This window comes from Triturus cristatus, chromosome 3_1 (genome assembly GCF_964204655.1).
Source record: "Triturus cristatus chromosome 3_1, aTriCri1.1, whole genome shotgun sequence".
Classification (NCBI taxonomy): Eukaryota; Metazoa; Chordata; class Amphibia; order Caudata; family Salamandridae; genus Triturus; species Triturus cristatus.
The window spans coordinates 31,805,552-31,825,172 of NC_140583.1; the positions used below are offsets into that span (position 1 = coordinate 31,805,552).

Sequence of the window (19,621 nt, forward strand, 5' to 3'; positions counted from 1 at the left end):
GTGAATGCTAAGGTACGGAGTCCGCCACTGATTCCATAGATCTTTGAGTTATAATCATTTAGCTTCAGGAGCAGGGGAGGGGAATTAGGTTACCCTATCCTCTAAAATGACAGGGCTTTTCATGGTCTATGGATTATTAACAATTCTAGCAATATTTTTAGTATGCATTTGTTTTCTAATTGTGGAACGTATACTGCACTTCAGAGAACGATAGTTTGAATAAATATTCTAAACTGCCTTTGTGTCTCCTGGTTATCTTATTGTGGACGAGTACAAGTGAGAGAGCGAAAGGAGGCTTCCTATTACCGCGATCCCTGAGAGGGTCGAGAGGGTTGTGTTCTGACGTGCGGATTCACTTGTCTCTCTTGTAAGGTTAGGAGGGCAAGTGAGGGAATATAGCTAGTCGGACTCGGACTCATAGATACTGAGGTAGTATGGTGACTCAGTCCATACATGCTGAAGTTCTATGGCTACAAGCAAAGTTCTGTTCCAGAGCCGAATCTGTGCAACTTCAATCCTGCCAGAAGAACTCCTGATATTCCATAAAGTTCCAGTACCCTTACTCAGTAGAAACACCACCAACCCCTTACCCATGTGCACTTTTCTTTCGGTCACTCACCATTATCGGAGTCCTCTGTTTTCACCGATAGCAGTGGACTTTGGGGGGCAGAGTCTCCACAGAGGGAGTAGCTGTGCTCAGCCTGGATATCAGGGGTTTGGGGGTCAAGTTCCATATCGAGGAGGGCGTTCCTCTCTGCCAGGGCAGCATCTTCGAAGAAGCTGTTGAAGAGCTCATTGGAGAAATCTTCCAGGCTTTCCGAGAAGTGCTGGGGAAGACAATAGATCTATTCAGCAGTGAGCAATGGTGGCACATTAAAGACACACATGTAGATAGATAGATAGATAGATAGATAGATAGATAGATAGATAGATAGATAGATAGATAGATAGACAGACAGACAGACAGACAGACAGACAGACAGACAGACAGACAGACAGACAGACAGACAGACAGACAGATAGATAGATAGATAGATAGATAGATAGATAGATAGATAGATAGATAGATAGATAGATAGATAGATAGATAGACAGACAGACAGACAGACAGACAGACAGACAGACAGACAGACAGACAGACAGACAGACAGACAGACAAGACAGACAGACAGACAGACAGACAGATAGATTTCAAAGTGCGATTATAGATAGGTTATTGTAATAAAAAATAATTGGATATTCACTAAAAAAAGCACAGGTAAAAGTGGCATTATATAGTTAGGAAAAAATGTCAGTTAAAGCAAATCATTTTAAACTAAAAAGAACACTGAAATTCATCAGTTATGGTTATCTCACGGCTCTATAATTCGCAGCCCCAACATGCACAGTATTGTCATAAATGATATTTCAGAAGTCATTAATGGTGAGATTAATGCTTTCATTGAACATGTCATGAGTGATGTAACATGTGAGGGTTTAAGCAGTGCAAGGCAAGGGTGTGTTCTTGGCTTTATCAAAGGATCAGCCCCTTGATAAAACAAATTTAATAAGCTTATAATCATCATCGGACTCAAGAAATCCGAAAACCATGCTCAAAGATATTCATCATTATTAACAAGCATCGCATGGCTTGTTAATAAAGATTAAAATTACACATTAATATTCAAACCAACTTTAAACACTATTAGAGTCTTTCTCCTCAGTCCACATAATGCAACCATTGGGGTATTCTGAAATTCTGCATTTCCGAAGTGAAATGTAAAAACTCCAGCTCTGGGAAAACTCAACAATGTTATCAGATTTTCCTGGGGTCATACTGACCCAAGGAAACATAGTGGTATTACTATATATATATATATATATATATATATATATGTCTGAGGGGCTGCTGCACTCCCTGGAGCCCCCCACAATACTTAAATAACATGCTGGTGATGTCCCTGCCCAGGTTGGGTCACCACCATTAAGCCTATTATATGTTAATTAGCCCGTGAAGTGCATTATAGGGAAGCTACTTGCCAGGAGCATTGAATAATACATGAGCAGCTCGGGCTACTCATTTACAATTCTCTCCCACCTTTTTCTGTATTTTAATTTTTTTGGGGGTGGGTGTCCCAGTCCCTCCTGGGACACCCACAGCTTGCTTTTGTGTGTTGGGCACTGCAGGGGGGAGACCCAGGTTCCTCTCAGTCCAGTCGACTCCCTGTACACTGCCCTTATTCTATGGGGCAACGCAGGAGTCATTTTTTTGTTTAGTTTTTTTGGAGTGAGTGTCCTGGTCCCACCACAACTTTCTAAAATATGGGGTGCTGCAGGGAGAAGCCCATGGCCAGAAGTCCATTGGTTCCCCTGCCAGCACCATCCTGTGTGAGGTGGGAGCCAGTCTCCCATTTTTTGGGGTGTTTTCCCCAGCCAAAACATTTTCTGCCATTGGGGTATAGTAAGGAAGGCCCATGACCTTCAAGGCCCTGTTGGCTCCCCTGCCCGCACTCATCCAGGCTGAGGTGGGTGCTGGCTTCACTAGACTGCTCCCGCCCGGTGGGAGCAACTTTTGGTTCTGCTTCTGTCCAGCGGAAGCAATCTTGTGTTAGGGAGTTTGAGTACTCCCTGACTGCACTCTGGTGACCAGGTAACAACAGTGTCCTGCGAGATGACGTCCCTGGGTCACTCATATGCTGCAGACCTCAGGTGATTGCGCACCTGGGTCTTTAATAGGCTCAGGAAAGCAGTGTCATTCCCCCTCTCCAAATCTATATAAGTCGACCCCAGGTGATAGGGCCTCCAGGCCATAAAATGTCTCGGGGAGGGTGCCCCATACCTGTTTACCTCTGTTTATTTGCATAGGAAAAATGTGTTTTGGAACCACCCCTTTTTCTCTATGCCCACTTGACAGATCACACAAAACTTTTCAAGGAGAAGCTGTGGCGGATGAGACTTTTTGTTTGAAAAGTTTCGTGAAGATTCATCAAACAGAGCTAGAGTGATTAGAAAACAAAAAAATACATTTGGCGACCACGGGGTAATATATATGTTAGACTTGGTCCTCTCTGCGGGGTCAACCCCAAATCTTTTGGATTCACCTGCCTGTTTTCTGAACCTGTTCTTATTGGCTTCTGGTCTTTGCACACTTCACCACTGCTAATCAGTGCATGTGCTCTGTCCTTTAAACATGGTAAAATTAGGTGTACTTGTAAGTCCCTAGTTAAGTGATACTACATGTATCCAGGGCCTGTGAATGACATGCTACTAGTGGGATTGCTGCACTTACAGTGCCATCCACTTAAGTAGCCTTTTTAAACATCTCAGGCCTGCCATTGCAGCCTGTGTGTGCAATTTAAACTGCCATTTTGCCCTAGCTAACTAAACCTTTTGCCAGGCCGAAACCTTCCCTTTTAACGCACATAAGTCACCCCTAGGGTAGGTCCTAAACAGCCCATATGACAGGGTGCATTGTGTATATAAACTGGTGGAAATGTACTTTTAAGTTTTACATGTCCTTGGAGTGAAAACTCTAAAATGTGCTTTCACTATTGCAAGGCCTTCCCCTCAAATACGATAATATTGGGTTACCTTCTTGCATTTAATAAGTAATAACTTTTGATTGGGAGGAAGTAGGAAAGTCATGTTTGGTGTCTGATGAATTGTATTTTAAAACCCTATTTAATGGTAAAGTCAAATTTTAAGTTGCAATTCTGAAAATGATACTTTTAGAAAGTTCAACATACAAACGCAACCCAATGTTCCCTTATGGGCTTGGGTATTAGAAATCAGGTGAGTAACAGTGCCAACCAGGAATTCATTAATAAACACTGAAATCACTTTGTAAGTTAATAGGCTATTCGCCAATGCACGTTGAAGACTACTTTCAAATATATAGCATAAAAGTCTGTCTCTCACGGAATGACTAGACTTTGAACATAAATTTAACAATCACTAAAATGAAAGTTGGGTTAGGCGTTGACATTTTGGTCTCGGTTGTTATGCATCTGTGAGATCATCTTCAGGACACTGTAGTTGTATTAAGATTAAAGACCCCCTTATTGGTGAGTCAAATTGTGACTCCGGTTTATTAATTGCCTCTTGTCAAAGGATCAGGCCGTTCTTCAATCTGTGAGGTTGATTTGATACTTGAAAATTGTCTCATTATTCTAGAAACCACCGCACAAACCGTCATTCTCTGTTGGAAGTCAACAAAATTTTGCTTCAATCTTTTGTTGGTAAAGTGTTTTTATTTGAACGAATTCCTTGTTGGCACTTTTAGGAAGTTGGTATTTTCTTCTCCTAAATATTTGGTGCCTGAAGCCTGTTCCCAGGAAACATGACTAAAGGTGGTTGTCAGCTGTTCATTGTGTATTCCTCCTAGACAGTATCACAAAGCAGGGTCTAGGTGTTGGCGGGATGGGCCATCTCTCACTTGATAGGGGTGGATCTGTCAGTTACCACGCTTGCACCTCAATTTGATTTGTGTATTTTTAAAGTGCTCAAATGCCCGGGGGCATTGGCTCGGCTCACAATTCTGCACCCCAGACAGGCTCGGACCAGGGCAGGGAGACAGGAAAAAGTAACGTTATAGTTAGGTGAATTTGTCTATGACAAAATTAACATTTTTAACTAAAAATCACAGAAATGCACCAGTTGTTGGCACTGATGAAAGTAAGTGCACAATAGCTCAGAAGAATATGAAGCTTCTTTACTGCTCTCATACATCCAACCCCCATAGGTAAAGCAGGCTGGTGTTATGTGCAACATTGACCTGATACCTTATACTTCATGGGTAGCCAAGTTCATGTTGACTATTAACCACGGATGAAAGGGTAACCTATCCTGCACACGGTGTTGAATCTGTATACAACTGTTCAGGGAAACCAAGTTCATCCAGATGCTGAAGCCCTGTTGCATTATAATGCCATTATAATGCCCTACTATGGACATCCTTTACCTGTGTCGAGCCCCTGACAGTCACTCGACCTGCATTGTGAAACGAAGTGGATATGAGTAGAAAAGTGGGTACTGCTAGCAGTGTTTACTCTATGGAGAGAGTTTACTCTGTACTACACTGATTGCAGACAGTGAATCTCTCATGAGAAATATCCCACAGCGTATTAAAAAGTGCCTACTAAGCACAGCGTACACTCTATGCAAATCTTGTCTAAGGAGCGACTAATCACTTAAAATTTCCAAGGTCTGAAGGTGTTAAAGATCATACTATCTGCAGCCTTCATACTGTGGTGAAAGCTTTACAGATAGCCCATCGCCTGAAGCCAAACAAGAACATGCTCATGGGTTAGTACCTGGTGCACTCAGTCTTTTATGTTAAGCAGAAATTGTCATTTTTAGATGATTCTGTCGAGTAACTGAAGGCTGCTCACAATACTAAGTATGGAGAACGTGGAATGTTTGCCTTGCTGGAAACTTTTTCTACAGTATCAAAAAACTTGTGTGGAACAAAATAATCACAAGTCAACTAACACCTGCACACAGAGTTAGTCTTCAATATGAAGATTTATAACGTGTTCAATACATCTACACACCTATGCTGCATTAGGAGCGCATGTGCTTTGTAAACACTTATAGTGATTAGCTGGACACAGACTGGGCGAAAATATGTAGAAAAGTAATATTGTAGTTACCCGCCACTATGTACACTATAAAACAAGCTAACACACTCATTGGATGATGTATTATCCTTATTATCGTTAGCGCTTCTAACCAGGGGCGTAGATTCAAGGTGGGTGTTTAGGGTGTCGCACCCCCCTAATAAATGTATTTTCTGGTAAACAGCTGGGTACAGGTGCTTTCAGTCGGGCATGATGAGGTGTCTCTTGGATTTCAGAGGAATGTTTACATAAATACTGACAGAACCGAACACATACCCTCTCTGCTTTGAAAGTCTTCAACAATGTTGGTTATTTAACAAAATATTGTGTTTCCTCTCACTTAGTTCCCCTGCCAATCAGTATTTGTCTCCCTTTCTACCGCCCTGCTTATCCTATAATGTATTAACATTATACACCAGCGTGATAGTCGGACAATCTGAAGCTCACCCGCCCCCCCCACCACCCAGTCTTGCTGACCAAGCTATGTCCTTGCTTCTGACTATAACTGGTGAATTTCAGTTTTTTAACATATATACAAAAAAGTAAGTTTGGAATTCTGGGTAGTTCCCAGGTTTTAGGTAACCCTGGGCGTAGTTCGCGTAGTCGAGCTACGCGAAGTTCACTTTGCACTACGTCACGCTACGCGTAGCTACGCAAACTGCGTAGTGCTGTAGGGAAATGCTGTTCGCAATGATTGCACAATGCCGGGTGCTTGTCTGCACTGTGCAGTCATTGTGAACGGCATCATGCACAGTGCAAGCGGTCGTTTTCTGCCGCTCAAGTAGATTTGTACTCGCGCGGCAGCTTTCTCAACGCGGACTGGTAGTTTTAGGCAGAGAGCAGCTCCTGTATACGTAACACTCTACAACACCGCTGGATCTCTAAAATAGTTCACCTCCAATGTCTGTTTCATCTATTTTTATACATTTTTTTTGCGTGTCTGGGTGCTTTTATTGTGCAAAATGTGAAGTGATATCAAAATGCCTATTTCACTGGGGAACTGTGAAATATGAAAAATGTTTTATGGTTGCTTGTGAACTATGCGCCTCATCATCATAATGAGACCCCTCAGATCACTCTGCAGTGCTTTTACATTGCCAGGGTTAGCGGGGGGAAACAACCGTTACAACGCATGCATTACAACGCATGCTTTTACCCCGCATGCTATTACAACTAAAATGGCTTGCTGTAAGGGGTATAAGGTGCTGGATTTAACTCCAACATCTTCCTTCCAGTTGCACAGACTGGGGTTGGAATAGTAAATTATACTATTCCAAACTCCAGCGCACCCCCGACAGCAAGTCGGAGTAAAATATTGCGTTGTAATGGCATGCGGGGTAAAAGCATGCATTGCAACGTCATGCAACCGCTAGCGGGATTATGCCGCACGGTGGACCGAATTATGCAGGGAGGTTATCTGGAAATACCCATAACATTTCTTTACTCCATCAAAATATCTGATTCAAAAGGATGGCCCTAGAGCCCTTGGTTATTACATGAAGTGCTTTCGCATGGAGGTCATTTAGGGGTCGCCAGGGTCACTGCTGTGGCCCCAGCCATGCCCCCTGTGACCCCTGGCACTGCGTATGCGACCCCTGGCATCAGCAGTGACACCATCAGTGGCAGGAACGGAAGCAGCTGATCCTTATGGGCGTCAGTGGGGGCGTCACTCACAGCGTTTCTTGTTAATTTTCTGTTATACAAAGAGAGAATAAGATGACATTCTTGATTATTCTATTACTTTAATAAAAAAAATGGTGTACAAATAGCTGGAATATGAATTTTCCTGGCAACTGAGAATAAGTTAAAAAAATGTTTTTAAATGTATGTATGCTGTGTGCATGCTTGCAGCTTTGAGTGTGTTTATGTAAGAGAGAGTGTGTGTATGTGTGAATGTGTGTGTGTGTATGTGAATGCGTGTGCATGTGTAGGCAGAATGTGTGTGACTGTGTATGTGTAGCCAGTGTGTGTGTGTATATGTGTGTGTGTCTGTATATGTGAATGTGTGTTTATGTATAAGCATATGTATGTCTGAGTGAAAGTGAAGGTCAAAGGGCATGTGACGTCATTTCCGCTTCCTCAGGCATGTCGGTGAATCCGTGTGCTTGGGGCCAATCCTAGGCTGCCTAGGCTCTTAGAAGCGCTTTAGCACTGATTTACCTTGAGTTCAGCGTTGCTTCACGGCACATCCTGTCACTGTGATACCCCTATGCTGGGCCAACAACCGTAAATGACCCAATCTGAACCTCATTAATCTCTTGACGGACACCCCAGGTTCCCATTTCCAGACAGTGAGTCCGCGTACGAGCCAAGAACAGAGGCCAAGTCCACACAGCGAGTCAGCGGCAGATTAGAGCATCGAGCCCAAGTTCAGACAGGCGGACACGTGGGGGGGAGGGGGCAGATGGGGGTTGTGAGATTTCTTGTCATGTGCAATAAGCTTAAGTCTCACAAGAACCGTGGGTGCGCCAGCAATTTAGCGCCGAGATTACGGTGAAAATGGTGCGTGAGGTATGAGAAGCGTCCTAAGCAGCGCAGCAGCTGCGCGTGGAAGGCTTCCAGAGCGGCCGTTCCAGAGACATGTTGTGCTGGAGCCACGTCTCCCTCAAGCAACATTATGGGGAGAGTGTAAACATATGGAAAATGGGAAGCACGCAGAATACGCAAAACCCAATAATCAGATTTTCTGCGAGACTAGGCGTGATTGATAAAAATGTAGCACAACCCGGAGTCACGCAGAGTCATCAGCGGAGAATAAAGCAAAGTTTCATAACGAGAGCAGGAATGTCCTATTACTTACCGGTAATCTTCATTACTCCGGGTCCCGTAGTCCTCGACATCGCCATGGACAAGTGAGATGTAACTATCTCACTGACAGAAAAAAGAACGAAGGAATGCTGGACCTACCCTCCCCCTCCCACTGGGAGTACTTAAGGAGTACCGTCCCAGCATTCCTCCTGAAATACCAAGCACCAATGAAGGCCGGCAGACAGGGAGGGAGGGAGGGAAGTCATGACGGTGTCGAGGACTACGGGACCCGGAGTAATGAAGATTACCGGTAAGTAATAGGACATTACCCCCAGGTCCCTACGTCCTCGACACCGTCATTGACAAATGAGAAATACCAAAGCAAACACCGGCATTCATACTAGAAAACACAACAAACCACCAGGATAGCAAACAAACCCAGAGATTTATTGGAAATAAAGCAGAAAAAAACATTAGGAGCGAACAGAGCTCAACACCCCCAATGCAAAACCTCCATCATCCCCCAAAAGATTGAGGAGACGATAATGTCTGATGAAAGTATTGGAAGAAGCCCACGTGGCAGCCCTACAAATCTCAGAGAGAGGATCACCCTGAACCTCCGCCCAAGAAGCAGCCACCCCTCTCGTAGAACGACCCTGAACCCCCAAAGGAGGAGGAGAACCAGACAGAGAGTAGGCCAAGGAAATGACTTGCTTCAGCCAACGGCCGATGGACACAGAAGAAGCCTTACTCCCAAGCGAAGCCGCACCAAAGGAGACAAAAAGGGAGTCCGATTTGCGAAAAACCGCCGTACGGTCCAGATAAATGCGCAAAGCCCTGCACACATCCAACAAAGACCACTGGGGACCACCAGGAGAATCCAAAACAGAGCCCAGGGCAGGCAACACCAACTCCTGGCACCTGTGAAATTGCGAAGAAACCTTCGGCACAAAAGAAGAATCCAGTCGGAGCACCACACCCTCCTCCGTGAAGGAAAGAAAAGGAGGTCGCGCCATCAAGGCCCCCAACTCCCCAAGACGACGAGCAGAGGTGACAGCCACCAGGAAAACCACCTTGAGAGTCAGAAATTTCAAATCCACCTCATCCAAAGGCTCAAAAGGAGGACCAATCAAAACCCGCAGGACCAAAGGCAAATCCCACAGGGGAAAAGAAGGACGAGGAACAGGCCGAGAAACAGTAAAACTGCGTAGAAGACGAGAGACCAAGGCCTCAATATCGGAAAGAGTAGACACAGCCAAACCCTTCTCGAAACCTTCCCACAAAAATTGAAGGACAACCTGTAAGGAACAAAACAAAGGGGAGACCCCCAACGCCGAACACCAACGATCAAAATTACCTCAATGCCTATCATAAGCCTTAAGGGTAGAAGGCCGCCAGGAACGTTGAAGAGCCACCGCTAAATGCTCCGGGAAACCGCGCCGTCTCCAACCCTGCCTCTCAACTTCCACACCGACAACCGCACCCGGAGAAGCGACAGGCACGGGGAAGACCGAAGTGGAGACGGAGACAGGGGAAGAAACCAGGGACCCTGCACCGCCAAAAGACGCACCGTTGGAAACCAAGACCTCCGAGGCCAAAACGGCAGGACCGCCACCACCTCCCGATCCTCCTGACACAAACGGGCCAGAAACCTGGGAACCAGAGCCAGGGGGGGGGAAGGCATAGAGGAGACGCGACGGCCACGGGAGAGACAGAGCGTCCACCCCCCAGCAACCCTCCTGCAGAAACCGGGAGCAAAACCGAGGGAGCTGAGCATTGTGCCGGGAGGCAAAGAGGTCCAGAAAGGGACGCCCAAACCTCCCGCACACAAGCCGAAACGCAACCGGGGTGAGAGACAACTCCAGAGAATCCGGAAAGCACCGACTCAGGGCATCCGCCACAAAGTTGTCCACTCCCCGAAGATGAACCGCCGTCAGAGACAGCAGATGGCCCTCCGCCCAACAAAACAGGGGCACCACTATCGCATTCAATGAAGCCGAACGAATCCCCCCTTGATGATTCAGATAAGCCACCGTCACCATATTGTCGGACCGCACCAACACGTTCCAACCGAGCAACAGATCCCGAAAACCCATCACAGCTCGGGACACCGCCGTGAGCTCTCTCCAGTTGGACGACCGGCGGCTCTCCAGGAGGGACCAACGAACTTGAAGGGAGCGGGACCCCAAGGTCGCCCCCCAACCTAAGGCGCTGGCATCCGACGTCAAGACCAGAGAAGAAGAAGAACCGGGAGGACCACCGGAGACACAGGAATAAGAACATCCAAGTCGCGGGACAGGGGATCCGAGAGAGACAGGAGGTACACCAAAAGGGGGCGCAGATGAAATCGCGCCCAGGCCACCGTAAAAACTGTTGCCGCCATCAGACCCATAAGACGCAACCAAAGGCGCACCGGAAAGGCACCCCCCACCCGGAAACGACGAGCAAGGGTCACCAATGTCACAACCCGAGGCTCGGGGAGGAACACACGGTTCAGATCCGAACGGAAGCGGGCCCCAATGAAAACCATGTCCTGTGACGGCGCCAGTTGACATTTGGGCAAGTTGATCAGGAAACCATGGGCCCGCAACGCCGAGCACACCACCTCCCTGGCCTCCAGCAACAGGACCCGAGATGGAGCATGGATCAACCAGTCGTCTAAATAGGGGTACACCATCAACCCCTGGAGATGAAGCCACGTGACCAAAGGCGCCACCACCTTCGTAAACACCCTTGGCGCCGACCGGAGACCGAATGGCAACACCATGAACTGGTAATGACGCCCCTGAACACAAAACCGCAGAAACCTGCGGGATCGAGGATGGACCGAGACATGGTAATACGCATCCTGAAGATCGAGGGTACACATGAAGTGACCCGTCAGCACCAATGGAATCACCCTCTGCAAGGTCTCCATGCGGAAAGGAATCTTGGCCACCCATTTGTTCATAACCCGCAGATCCAAAATCAAGCGGAAACCCCCCGTGTTCTTTGGAACCAGAAAGACCAGGGAATAGAAACCCAACCCCGTCTCCAACGGAGGAACCTCCTGAATGGCACCCTTCCGAAGAAGGTCCAGAATCCCGAGAGAAAGATGAGACCGCTTCACACGACTCGAAGGCCAAGGAGTCGGCCGAACACCCGAGTCTGGAGGAGGAGCCGTAAACTCCAGAACATAACCCTGGCAAATGGTGTCCAACACCCAGACGTCGGAACAAGACTGAACCCAGGCATCCAGGAAGAAGCGCAGCCGCCCTCCAACCAACAACCCGGGAACCACCGCCAAAGAGTCAGGAACGCGGCTTGGCAGGAGGAGGGGACTTAGCCTTACGGTCCCGACCACGGCCAGAAGCAAACCTACCCTGGCCTCTCACAAACTGCCTACGAGAAGCAGGGCGAAAGAAAGATTTGGGTTTAGAAGGGACAGGAGCAGTAGCAGAGACTTTAAAAGAAGAATAATGCTTCTTTTCCTTAAACAATTTGTGCAATTTCGCCTCCAACTCCCCCCCAAACAACATTGTACCCTGAAAGGGCAACCTCAAAGCGCATGCTTTCTGCGCAGAGTCAGTTTTCCAGTCCTTAAGGACAAGACTGCGACGTGCAGCCACACAAGCCCCCCCGGACAGAGCAGAAGCACGCACAACGTCAAAGGAGACATCAGACAGCAGCTCCACCTGACGCTCAATCTGCTCAAGTAAACCAGAACAGTCCGTGGCATTATCCATAGACTGATAGAGAGACTTCAGGTCAGACAACAGGGACTGCGACACATAAGTCCCGTAGATGCCTGCCCTCAAGGCCAGGTGGGAACCAGAATACACCTTACGGAGCGCCACATCCGCCTTCTTGTCAACCGGATCCTTCAGCACAGCATCTTCAGCAAGGGAAGTACGCCCCACCAAACTAGCCACAAACGAGTCAATAGGAATTGAATCAGGCAGTTCAGTAGCCATATCCTGCAGAGGATAGAGTTTAGTCATGAATCGCGGAATCAGAATGCGATCAGGATCAGCCTACTCGCGCTTCAAAACATCCCTGATGAAGGGATGGACAGGTACATCGACAGTGGCAGCACTCTGAAATTGTCGCAACAAAGGGCCCCTAGAGGTACTAGGTGCGTCCCCGTCAGGGAACCCCATGTTCTCTTTAACATGCTGCACAAAAATGGTCATAGCATCCTTGTCCACATATTTGCCCTTCAACTCTTCATCCCCCAAACCAGCAGACTCATCGCCACTAGAGGCCGAAGAAACAGGAGCAGGACACCTGCGACGGGATCCAGCATCACCCATCTCAGTCAAGGTTTCCCTGATCAAGCGCTTAATATGCGCATCAGCACCAGCATCACGGCGCCTGGACCTGGCAGGTGAGGGGGACCTGGAAGCACTAGAAGAAGAGGAAGACCTCTCCCGGTGATGTCTTTTCCTGGAATGCTTTCCCATCGCAAAGAACACACCAACAACAGCAAAATCGCCAGAGATAACAACCGCTATGCGGTACTCACCCCAAACGAGTTTCCCAAAGCCGGTAACCTCGAGGCGCCTGACTTCCGTCCACACGATCAAAAACCGGAAGTCAGGCATGACGACTTCCGGCCGGGGAAGGAGCTCAAACCAATCCAGAGGAGCAGCTCGGCCGCGCCCCCCAGCAAGCCCGGCAGGCCAGGAGATGCGGCCATCGGGCCAAGATGCAACCAACGCGGTATTACACCGCCGCGAGGCTGACGAAAATGGAGAGGCCCGCGCCACTCCCCCCAAGCCCAGCAGGGAGGGAGAGGCCAACAACGAAGGGCCGCCAGCACCAGGTAAGAACCAGCAGCCACAACGCAGGATCCAGAAAGAAGGCAGGAGCGCCCCCGCTCCTGCCGCGTCCTCACACTGTCAGGATGACAGAAAAAAGAACAGGAGGAATGCTGGGACGGTACTCCTTATGTACTCCCAGTGGGAGGGGGAAGGGTAGGTCCAGCATTCCTTCGTTCTTTTTTCTGTCAGTGAGATAGTTACATCTCACTTGTCCATGACGGTGTCGAGGACGGAGGGACCTGGGGGTAATACTGATCTGTCTACGATATAAAATGAGCGGAAAAAAAGTCAAATAAAATGGCAGAATGCATAAAGAGCAGAGACTGGAAGTGAGTAACAAAGTAACCCCTTTCACACGCTCGACTCTCCCAGGGTAGCAGGGTGAGCAGTCAAGGGCCACAGAAGATGACGTGCAGCAGAATAGAGCCAATGTCCAACCAGAGCCACAGTTTCAAAAAGAAAAGTTTTACAGAAGACTCGCAGTGTCCGTGGCTAAGAACCGACCCCGCAGACGACTGAGGCTTTCATGGAGCCAGAAGGTGAATATATATTACAAGGGGCCCTCTGGCCAATGCTGCACTGGGGTGGAGGGTTAGGGGCCCAGGGTCATCTGGGTGGACTCTCAGGGGAGCCCTCTGGCCAATGCTATACTGGGGTGGAGGGTTAGGGGCCCAGGGTCATCTGGGTGGACTCTCAGGGGAGCCCTCTGGCCAATGCTATACTGGGGTGGAGGGTTAGGGGCCCAGGGTCATCTGGGTGGACTCTCAGAGGAGCCCTCTGGCCAATGCTATACTGGGGTGGAGGGTTAGGGGCCCAGGGTCATCTGGGTGGACTCTCAGGGGAGCCCTCTGGCCAATGCTATACTGGAGTGGAGGGTTAGGGGTCCAAGGCCATCTGGGTGGACTCTCAGGGGAGCCCTCTGGCCAATGCTATACTGGGGTGAAGGGTTAGGGGCCCAGGGTCATCTGGGTGGACTCTCAGGGGAGCCATCTGGCCAATGCTATACTGGGGTGGAGGGTTAGGGGCCCAGGGTCATCTGGGTGGACTCACAGGGGAGCCCTTTGGCCAATGCTATACTGGGGTGGAGGGTTAGGGGCCCAGGGTCATCTGGGTGGACTCTCAGGGGAGCCCTCTGGACAATGCTATACTGGGGTGGAGGGTTAGGGGCCCAGGGTCATCTGGGTGGACTCTCAGGGGAGCCCTGCGGACAATGCTATACTGGGGTGGAGGGTTAGGGGCCCAGGGTCATCTGGGTGGACTCTCAGGGGAGCCCTCTGGCCAATGCTATACTGGGGTGGAGGGTTAGGGGCCCAGGGTCATCTGGATGGACTCTCAGGGGAGCCCTCTGGCCAATGCTATACTGGGGTGGAGGGTTAGGGGCCCAGGGTCATCTGGGTGGACTCTCAGGGGAGCCCTCTGGCCAATGCTACACTGGGGTGGAGGGTTAGGGGCCCAGGGTCATCTGGGTGGACTCTCAGGGGAGCCCTCTGGCCAATGCTTTACTGGGGTGGAGGGTTAGGGGTCCAAGGTCATCTGGGTGGACTCTCAGGGGAGCCCTCTGGCCAATGCTATACTGGGGCGGAGGGTTAGGGGCCCAGGGTCATCTGGGTGGACTCTCAGGGGAGCCCTCTGGCCAATGCTATACTGGGGTGGAGGGTTAGGGGTCCAAGGCCATCTGGGTGGATTCTCAGGGGAGCCCTCTGGCCAATGCTATACTGGGGTGGAGGGTTAGGGGCCCAGGGTCATCTGGGTGGACTCTCAGGGGAGCCCTCTGGCCAATGCTATACTGGGGTGGAGGGTTAGGGGCCCAGGGTCATCTGGGTGGACTCTCAGGGGAGCCCTCTGGCCAATGCTATACTGGGGTGGAGGGTTATGGGCCCAGGGTCATCTGGGTGGACTCTCAGGGGAGCCCTCTGGCCAATGCTATACTGGGGTGGAGGGTTAGGGGCCCAGGGTCATCTGGGTGGATTCTCAGGGGAGCCCTCTGGCCAATGCTATACTGGGGTGGAGGGTTAGGGGCCCAGGGTCATCTGGGTGGACTCTCAGGGGACCCCTCTGGCCAATGCTTTACTGGTGTGGAGGGTTAGGGGCCCAGGGTCATCTGGGTGGACTCTCAGGGGAGCCCTCTGGCCAATGCAACACCTGGGGAGCTTTAGGGGCCCAAGACCATATGTGTGGACTCTTGGTGGGCCCTGTAGCAATGCTGTACCTGGGGTAACGGTTTAGGGACACATCGCTCTCTGTGTAGACTCAGGAGCGCCCTGTGGCAATGCTGTACCTGGGGTAAAGGTTTATGGGGCTGCTGTACTCTTTGTGAATTCTTGGGTAGCCCTGTGGCTAATGCTACTCAACGGGTAAAGGTTTAGGGTCCCTGGCATTCTTTATGGACTCCTGTCTATACTATGGGTGCTTTTCTACCACCACCAACAAAATAGAGTGCTGTGTAGAGCTGTATTTTAATTGCATTGGTAAAGCTCTTACAGCTCCTTACGAGACGTTGAAGCGCTTTGAAGCACTTTGCAGCGAGTAGCACGCTACTCTGGAAGCCAAGCCACAGTGTTTAATCCAGAGGTTATTGGTTACTGTAGGTTTGTTGATATCAGTCGCGTTCCCTGTGTTTACTCCAGAGTGCTGTGATGGACCACACTAACGGAGTAGGAGGAGGAATCGCCATCGTCCACAAGAACACCCTCAGAGTCTCGACCAGCACTGACAACACCCTCAGTACCGCCGAACACCTGCACTTCCAGATCCACACTGACCCCAACACCACCCTCAGAGGAACCCTTGTCTACAGACCCCCCGGACCCTGACCACAGTTCAGCGACTCCATCGCCGACTTCGTCAGCACACATGCCCTCGCCTCCATGGACTACATTCTCCTCGGGGACCTGAACTTCCACCTCGAGAACAACAACGACGCCAACTCCGCCACCCTGATCGACAACCACACCAATCTCAGATTCAGACAACTCGTCACCAAACCCACCCACTCTGCCGGCAACACGCTCGACCCCATCTTCTCCACAAGCCCCCACGTCTCCTTCAGCCACACCTCCGAACTTCACTGGACCAACCATCGCTGCATCCACTTCACCTTCCGTAAACCCACCACACACCATCGCTCCCAACAGATGCCTCGCCGCTGCTGGAGCAAAGTCACCGAAGGCCAGCTAACCACCACCCTCGCCCAGAACCCACCCCCCAAGCCCACCGACGCCAACACCGCCGCCCGCAACCTCAGACAATGGATCGTCGACTGCGCCAACACCCTCGCCCCGCCCAAGAAACCCTCCAACAGTCACACCAGCAGGAAAGCCAGCTGGTTCACTGAAGACCTCCAGGCCTCCAAGCAAACCTGCCGAAAGCTTGAGAAGAACTGGCTCCGTGAACGAACTCCGGACAGCTACGCAGCCCACAAGAACGTCACCCGCAGACACCATCACCTCATCAGATCAGCCAAAAGGGCCTCCTTCAAAGACCGCCTAGTCAACAACGCACACAACAGCAAAGAGCTCTTCAACATCGTGAAGGAACTCTCCAACCCCAGCTCCAACACCAACGACATCCCACCATCGCAAGACCTGTGCGACTCGCTGGCCACCTTCTTCCATCGCTAGATCGCAGACATCCACGACAGCTTCCACAACACGACCGCCCGACAACCACTGAGATCTCCACCCCCACAATCACCATCCGCACCAACTGCCTGCTCTCCTGGACTGACATCAACGACGACGACACCATCAAGATCATGAACACCATCCACTCCGGATCTCTGTCAGACCATTGCCCACACCACATCTTCAACAAAGCCAGCACCGCCATCGCACCCCATCTCCGGAAAGCCATCAACATCTCCTTCGAGACAGCAACCTTCCCGGAGAGCTGGAAGCACGCCGAGATCAACGTCCTACTCAAGAAACCCAAGGCGGACCCCAAGGACCTCAAGAACTTCCGGCCCATCTCCCTGCTCCCGTTCCCAGCGAAGGTCATTGAGAAGAACGTCAACAAACAAATGACCCGCTACCTCGAGGAGAACAGCATCCTGGACTCGTCCCAGTCCGGGTTCCGTAGCAACCACAGCACCGAAACCGCCCTCATCGCCGCCACCGATGACATCAGGACCCTGCTAGACAACGGAGAAACTGCGACCCTCATTCTCCTGGACCTGTCAGCCGCCTTCGACACGTTCTGCCACCTCACACTACGAACATGCCTCCACGACGCTGGGATCCAAGAGAAGGCCCTGGACTGGACCACCTCCTTCCGATCCGGCAGAACACAGAGCATCCTCCTCCCCCCCTTCCGCTTCGAAGCCACCGAGATCCTCTGCGACGCACCCTAGGGCTCATCCCTCAGCCCAACGCTGTTCAACATCTACATGGCACCGCTCGCCCACGTCACCCGACTGCACGACCTCAACATCATCTCCTACGCCGATGACACCCAGCTGATCCTCTCCGTCACCAGGGACCCCCACACTGCCAAAACTAACCTCCATGAAGGAATGAAGGCCGTTGCCGAATGGATGAGGAACAGCCGACTGAAGCTGTACTCGGACAAGATGGAGGTCCTCATCCTCGGTTCCACCTCTTCGGCCTGGAACGACTCCTGGTGGCCGACCGCACTGGGAACAGCTCCAACACCCACCGATCACGCATGCAACCTAGGGGTCATCCTCGACTCCACCCTCTCCATGACCAAGCAGGTCAACGCCGTCTCTTCCTCCTGCTTCAACACCCTCCGCATGCTCCGCAAGATCTACAAGTGGATCCCCACCGAAACAAGAAAACCAGTCACCCAGGCCCTCGTCAGCAGCAGGTTGGACTACGGAAACGCCCTCTACGCAGGAGTCCCAGCCAAACTCCTGAAACGGCTTCAATGCATCCAGAACGCCTCTGCACGCCTAATCCTCGACATCCCTCGCCGCAGACACATCACACCCTACCTGAGAGACCTGCACTGGCTCCCCGTCAAGCTCCTCACCCACGCACACAAGGACCTCCACAACACCGGACCAGCGTACCTCAACAGCTGTCTCAGCTTCTACACCCCCACCCGCCAGCTCCGCTCCGCCGACCTCGCCCTCGCCACAGTCCCCCGCATCCGAAGAGCGACCTCCGGCGGCAGATCGTTCTCCCACCTCGCCGCCAAGACCTGGAACACCCTCCCCATCCACCTACGGCAGACCCAAGTCCTGCTATCCTTCAGAAGACTCCTCAAGACCTGGCTTTTCGAGCAGTAGTGGCATTCCCCACCCCCCAGTGCCTTGAGACCCTCATGGGTAAGTAGTGCGCTTTACAAATGCTATGATTGATTGCTTTTCTACCACCACCAACAAAATAGAGTGCTGTGTAGAGCTGTATTTTAATTGCATTGGTAAAGCTCTTACAGCTCCTTGCGAGACGTTGAAGCGCTTTGAAGCACTTTGCAGCGAGTAGCACGCTACTCTGGAAGCTAAGCCTCTGTGTTTAATCTAGAGGTTATTGGTTACTGTAGGTTTGTTGATATCAGTCTTGTTGGAACGTGTTCCCTGTGTTTACTCCAGAGTGCTGTGATGGATTCAATGAGTTAGTTCTGCTGGTGAGTGGGGCATTGGGAGCTCATGCAGGCGGCTGGTGCAATGAGAGCTTGGCGGGGCGGATCAGGTATTGTTAGCTTGCCTGGAGGTGGTTTCAAAGATGGGGAGGTTGTGATGGATTCAGTGACTAAGTGTTAGGTCTGCTGGTGAGTGGGGCATTGGGAGCTCATGCAGGCGGCTGGTGCAATGAGAGCTGGGCGGGGCGGATCAGGTATTGTTAGCTTGCCTGCAGGTGGTTTCAAAGAAGGGGAGGTTGTGATGGATTCAGTGACTAAGTGTTATGTCTGCTGGTGAGTGGGGCATTGGGAGCTCATGCAGGCGGCTGGTGCAATGAGAGCTTGGCGGGGCGGATCAGGTATTGTTAGCTTGCCTGGAGGTGGTTTCAAAGAAGGGGAGGTTGTGATGGATTCAGTGACTAAGTGTTAGGTCTGCCGGTGAGTGGGGCATTGGGAGCTCATGCAGGCGGCTGGTGCAATGAGAGCTTGGCGGGGCGGATCAGGTATTGTTAGCTTGCCTGGAGGTGGTTTCAAAGAAGGGGAGGTTGTGATGGATTCAGTGACTAAGTGTTAGGTCTGCTGGTGAGTGGGGCATTGGGAGCTCATGCAGGCGGCTGGTGCAATGAGAGCTTGGCGGGGCGAATCAGGTATTGTTAGCTTGCCTAGAGGTGGTTTCAAAGATGGGGAGGCTGTGATGGATTCAGTGACTAAGTGTTATGTCTGCTGGTGAGTGGGGCATTGGGAGCTCATGCAGGCGGCTGGTGCAATGAGAGCTTGGCGGGGCGGATCAGGTATTGTTAGCTTGCCTGCAGGTGGTTTCAAAGAAGGGGAGGTTGTGATCTATGAAGTGCAGTGTGGATCATGTGCAGAGGTACAACAACAACGACTGAGGCA

At 50.7% G+C, this 19,621-nt stretch overlaps 1 protein-coding gene across 2 annotated transcripts in view; it reads right to left on the minus strand.

Moving 5' to 3' along the window:
- CREB3L1 (cAMP responsive element binding protein 3 like 1) overlaps window positions 1–19,621 on the minus strand; it is a 387,245-nt gene that overhangs the window by 105,750 nt on the left and 261,874 nt on the right. For both annotated transcript variants that reach the window (XM_085646694.1, XM_085646695.1), the window contains exon 2: window positions 620–827. In XM_085646694.1, the coding sequence (XP_085502820.1) occupies window positions 620–827 (208 nt within the window). The remainder of the gene's footprint in view (window positions 1–619; window positions 828–19,621) is intronic.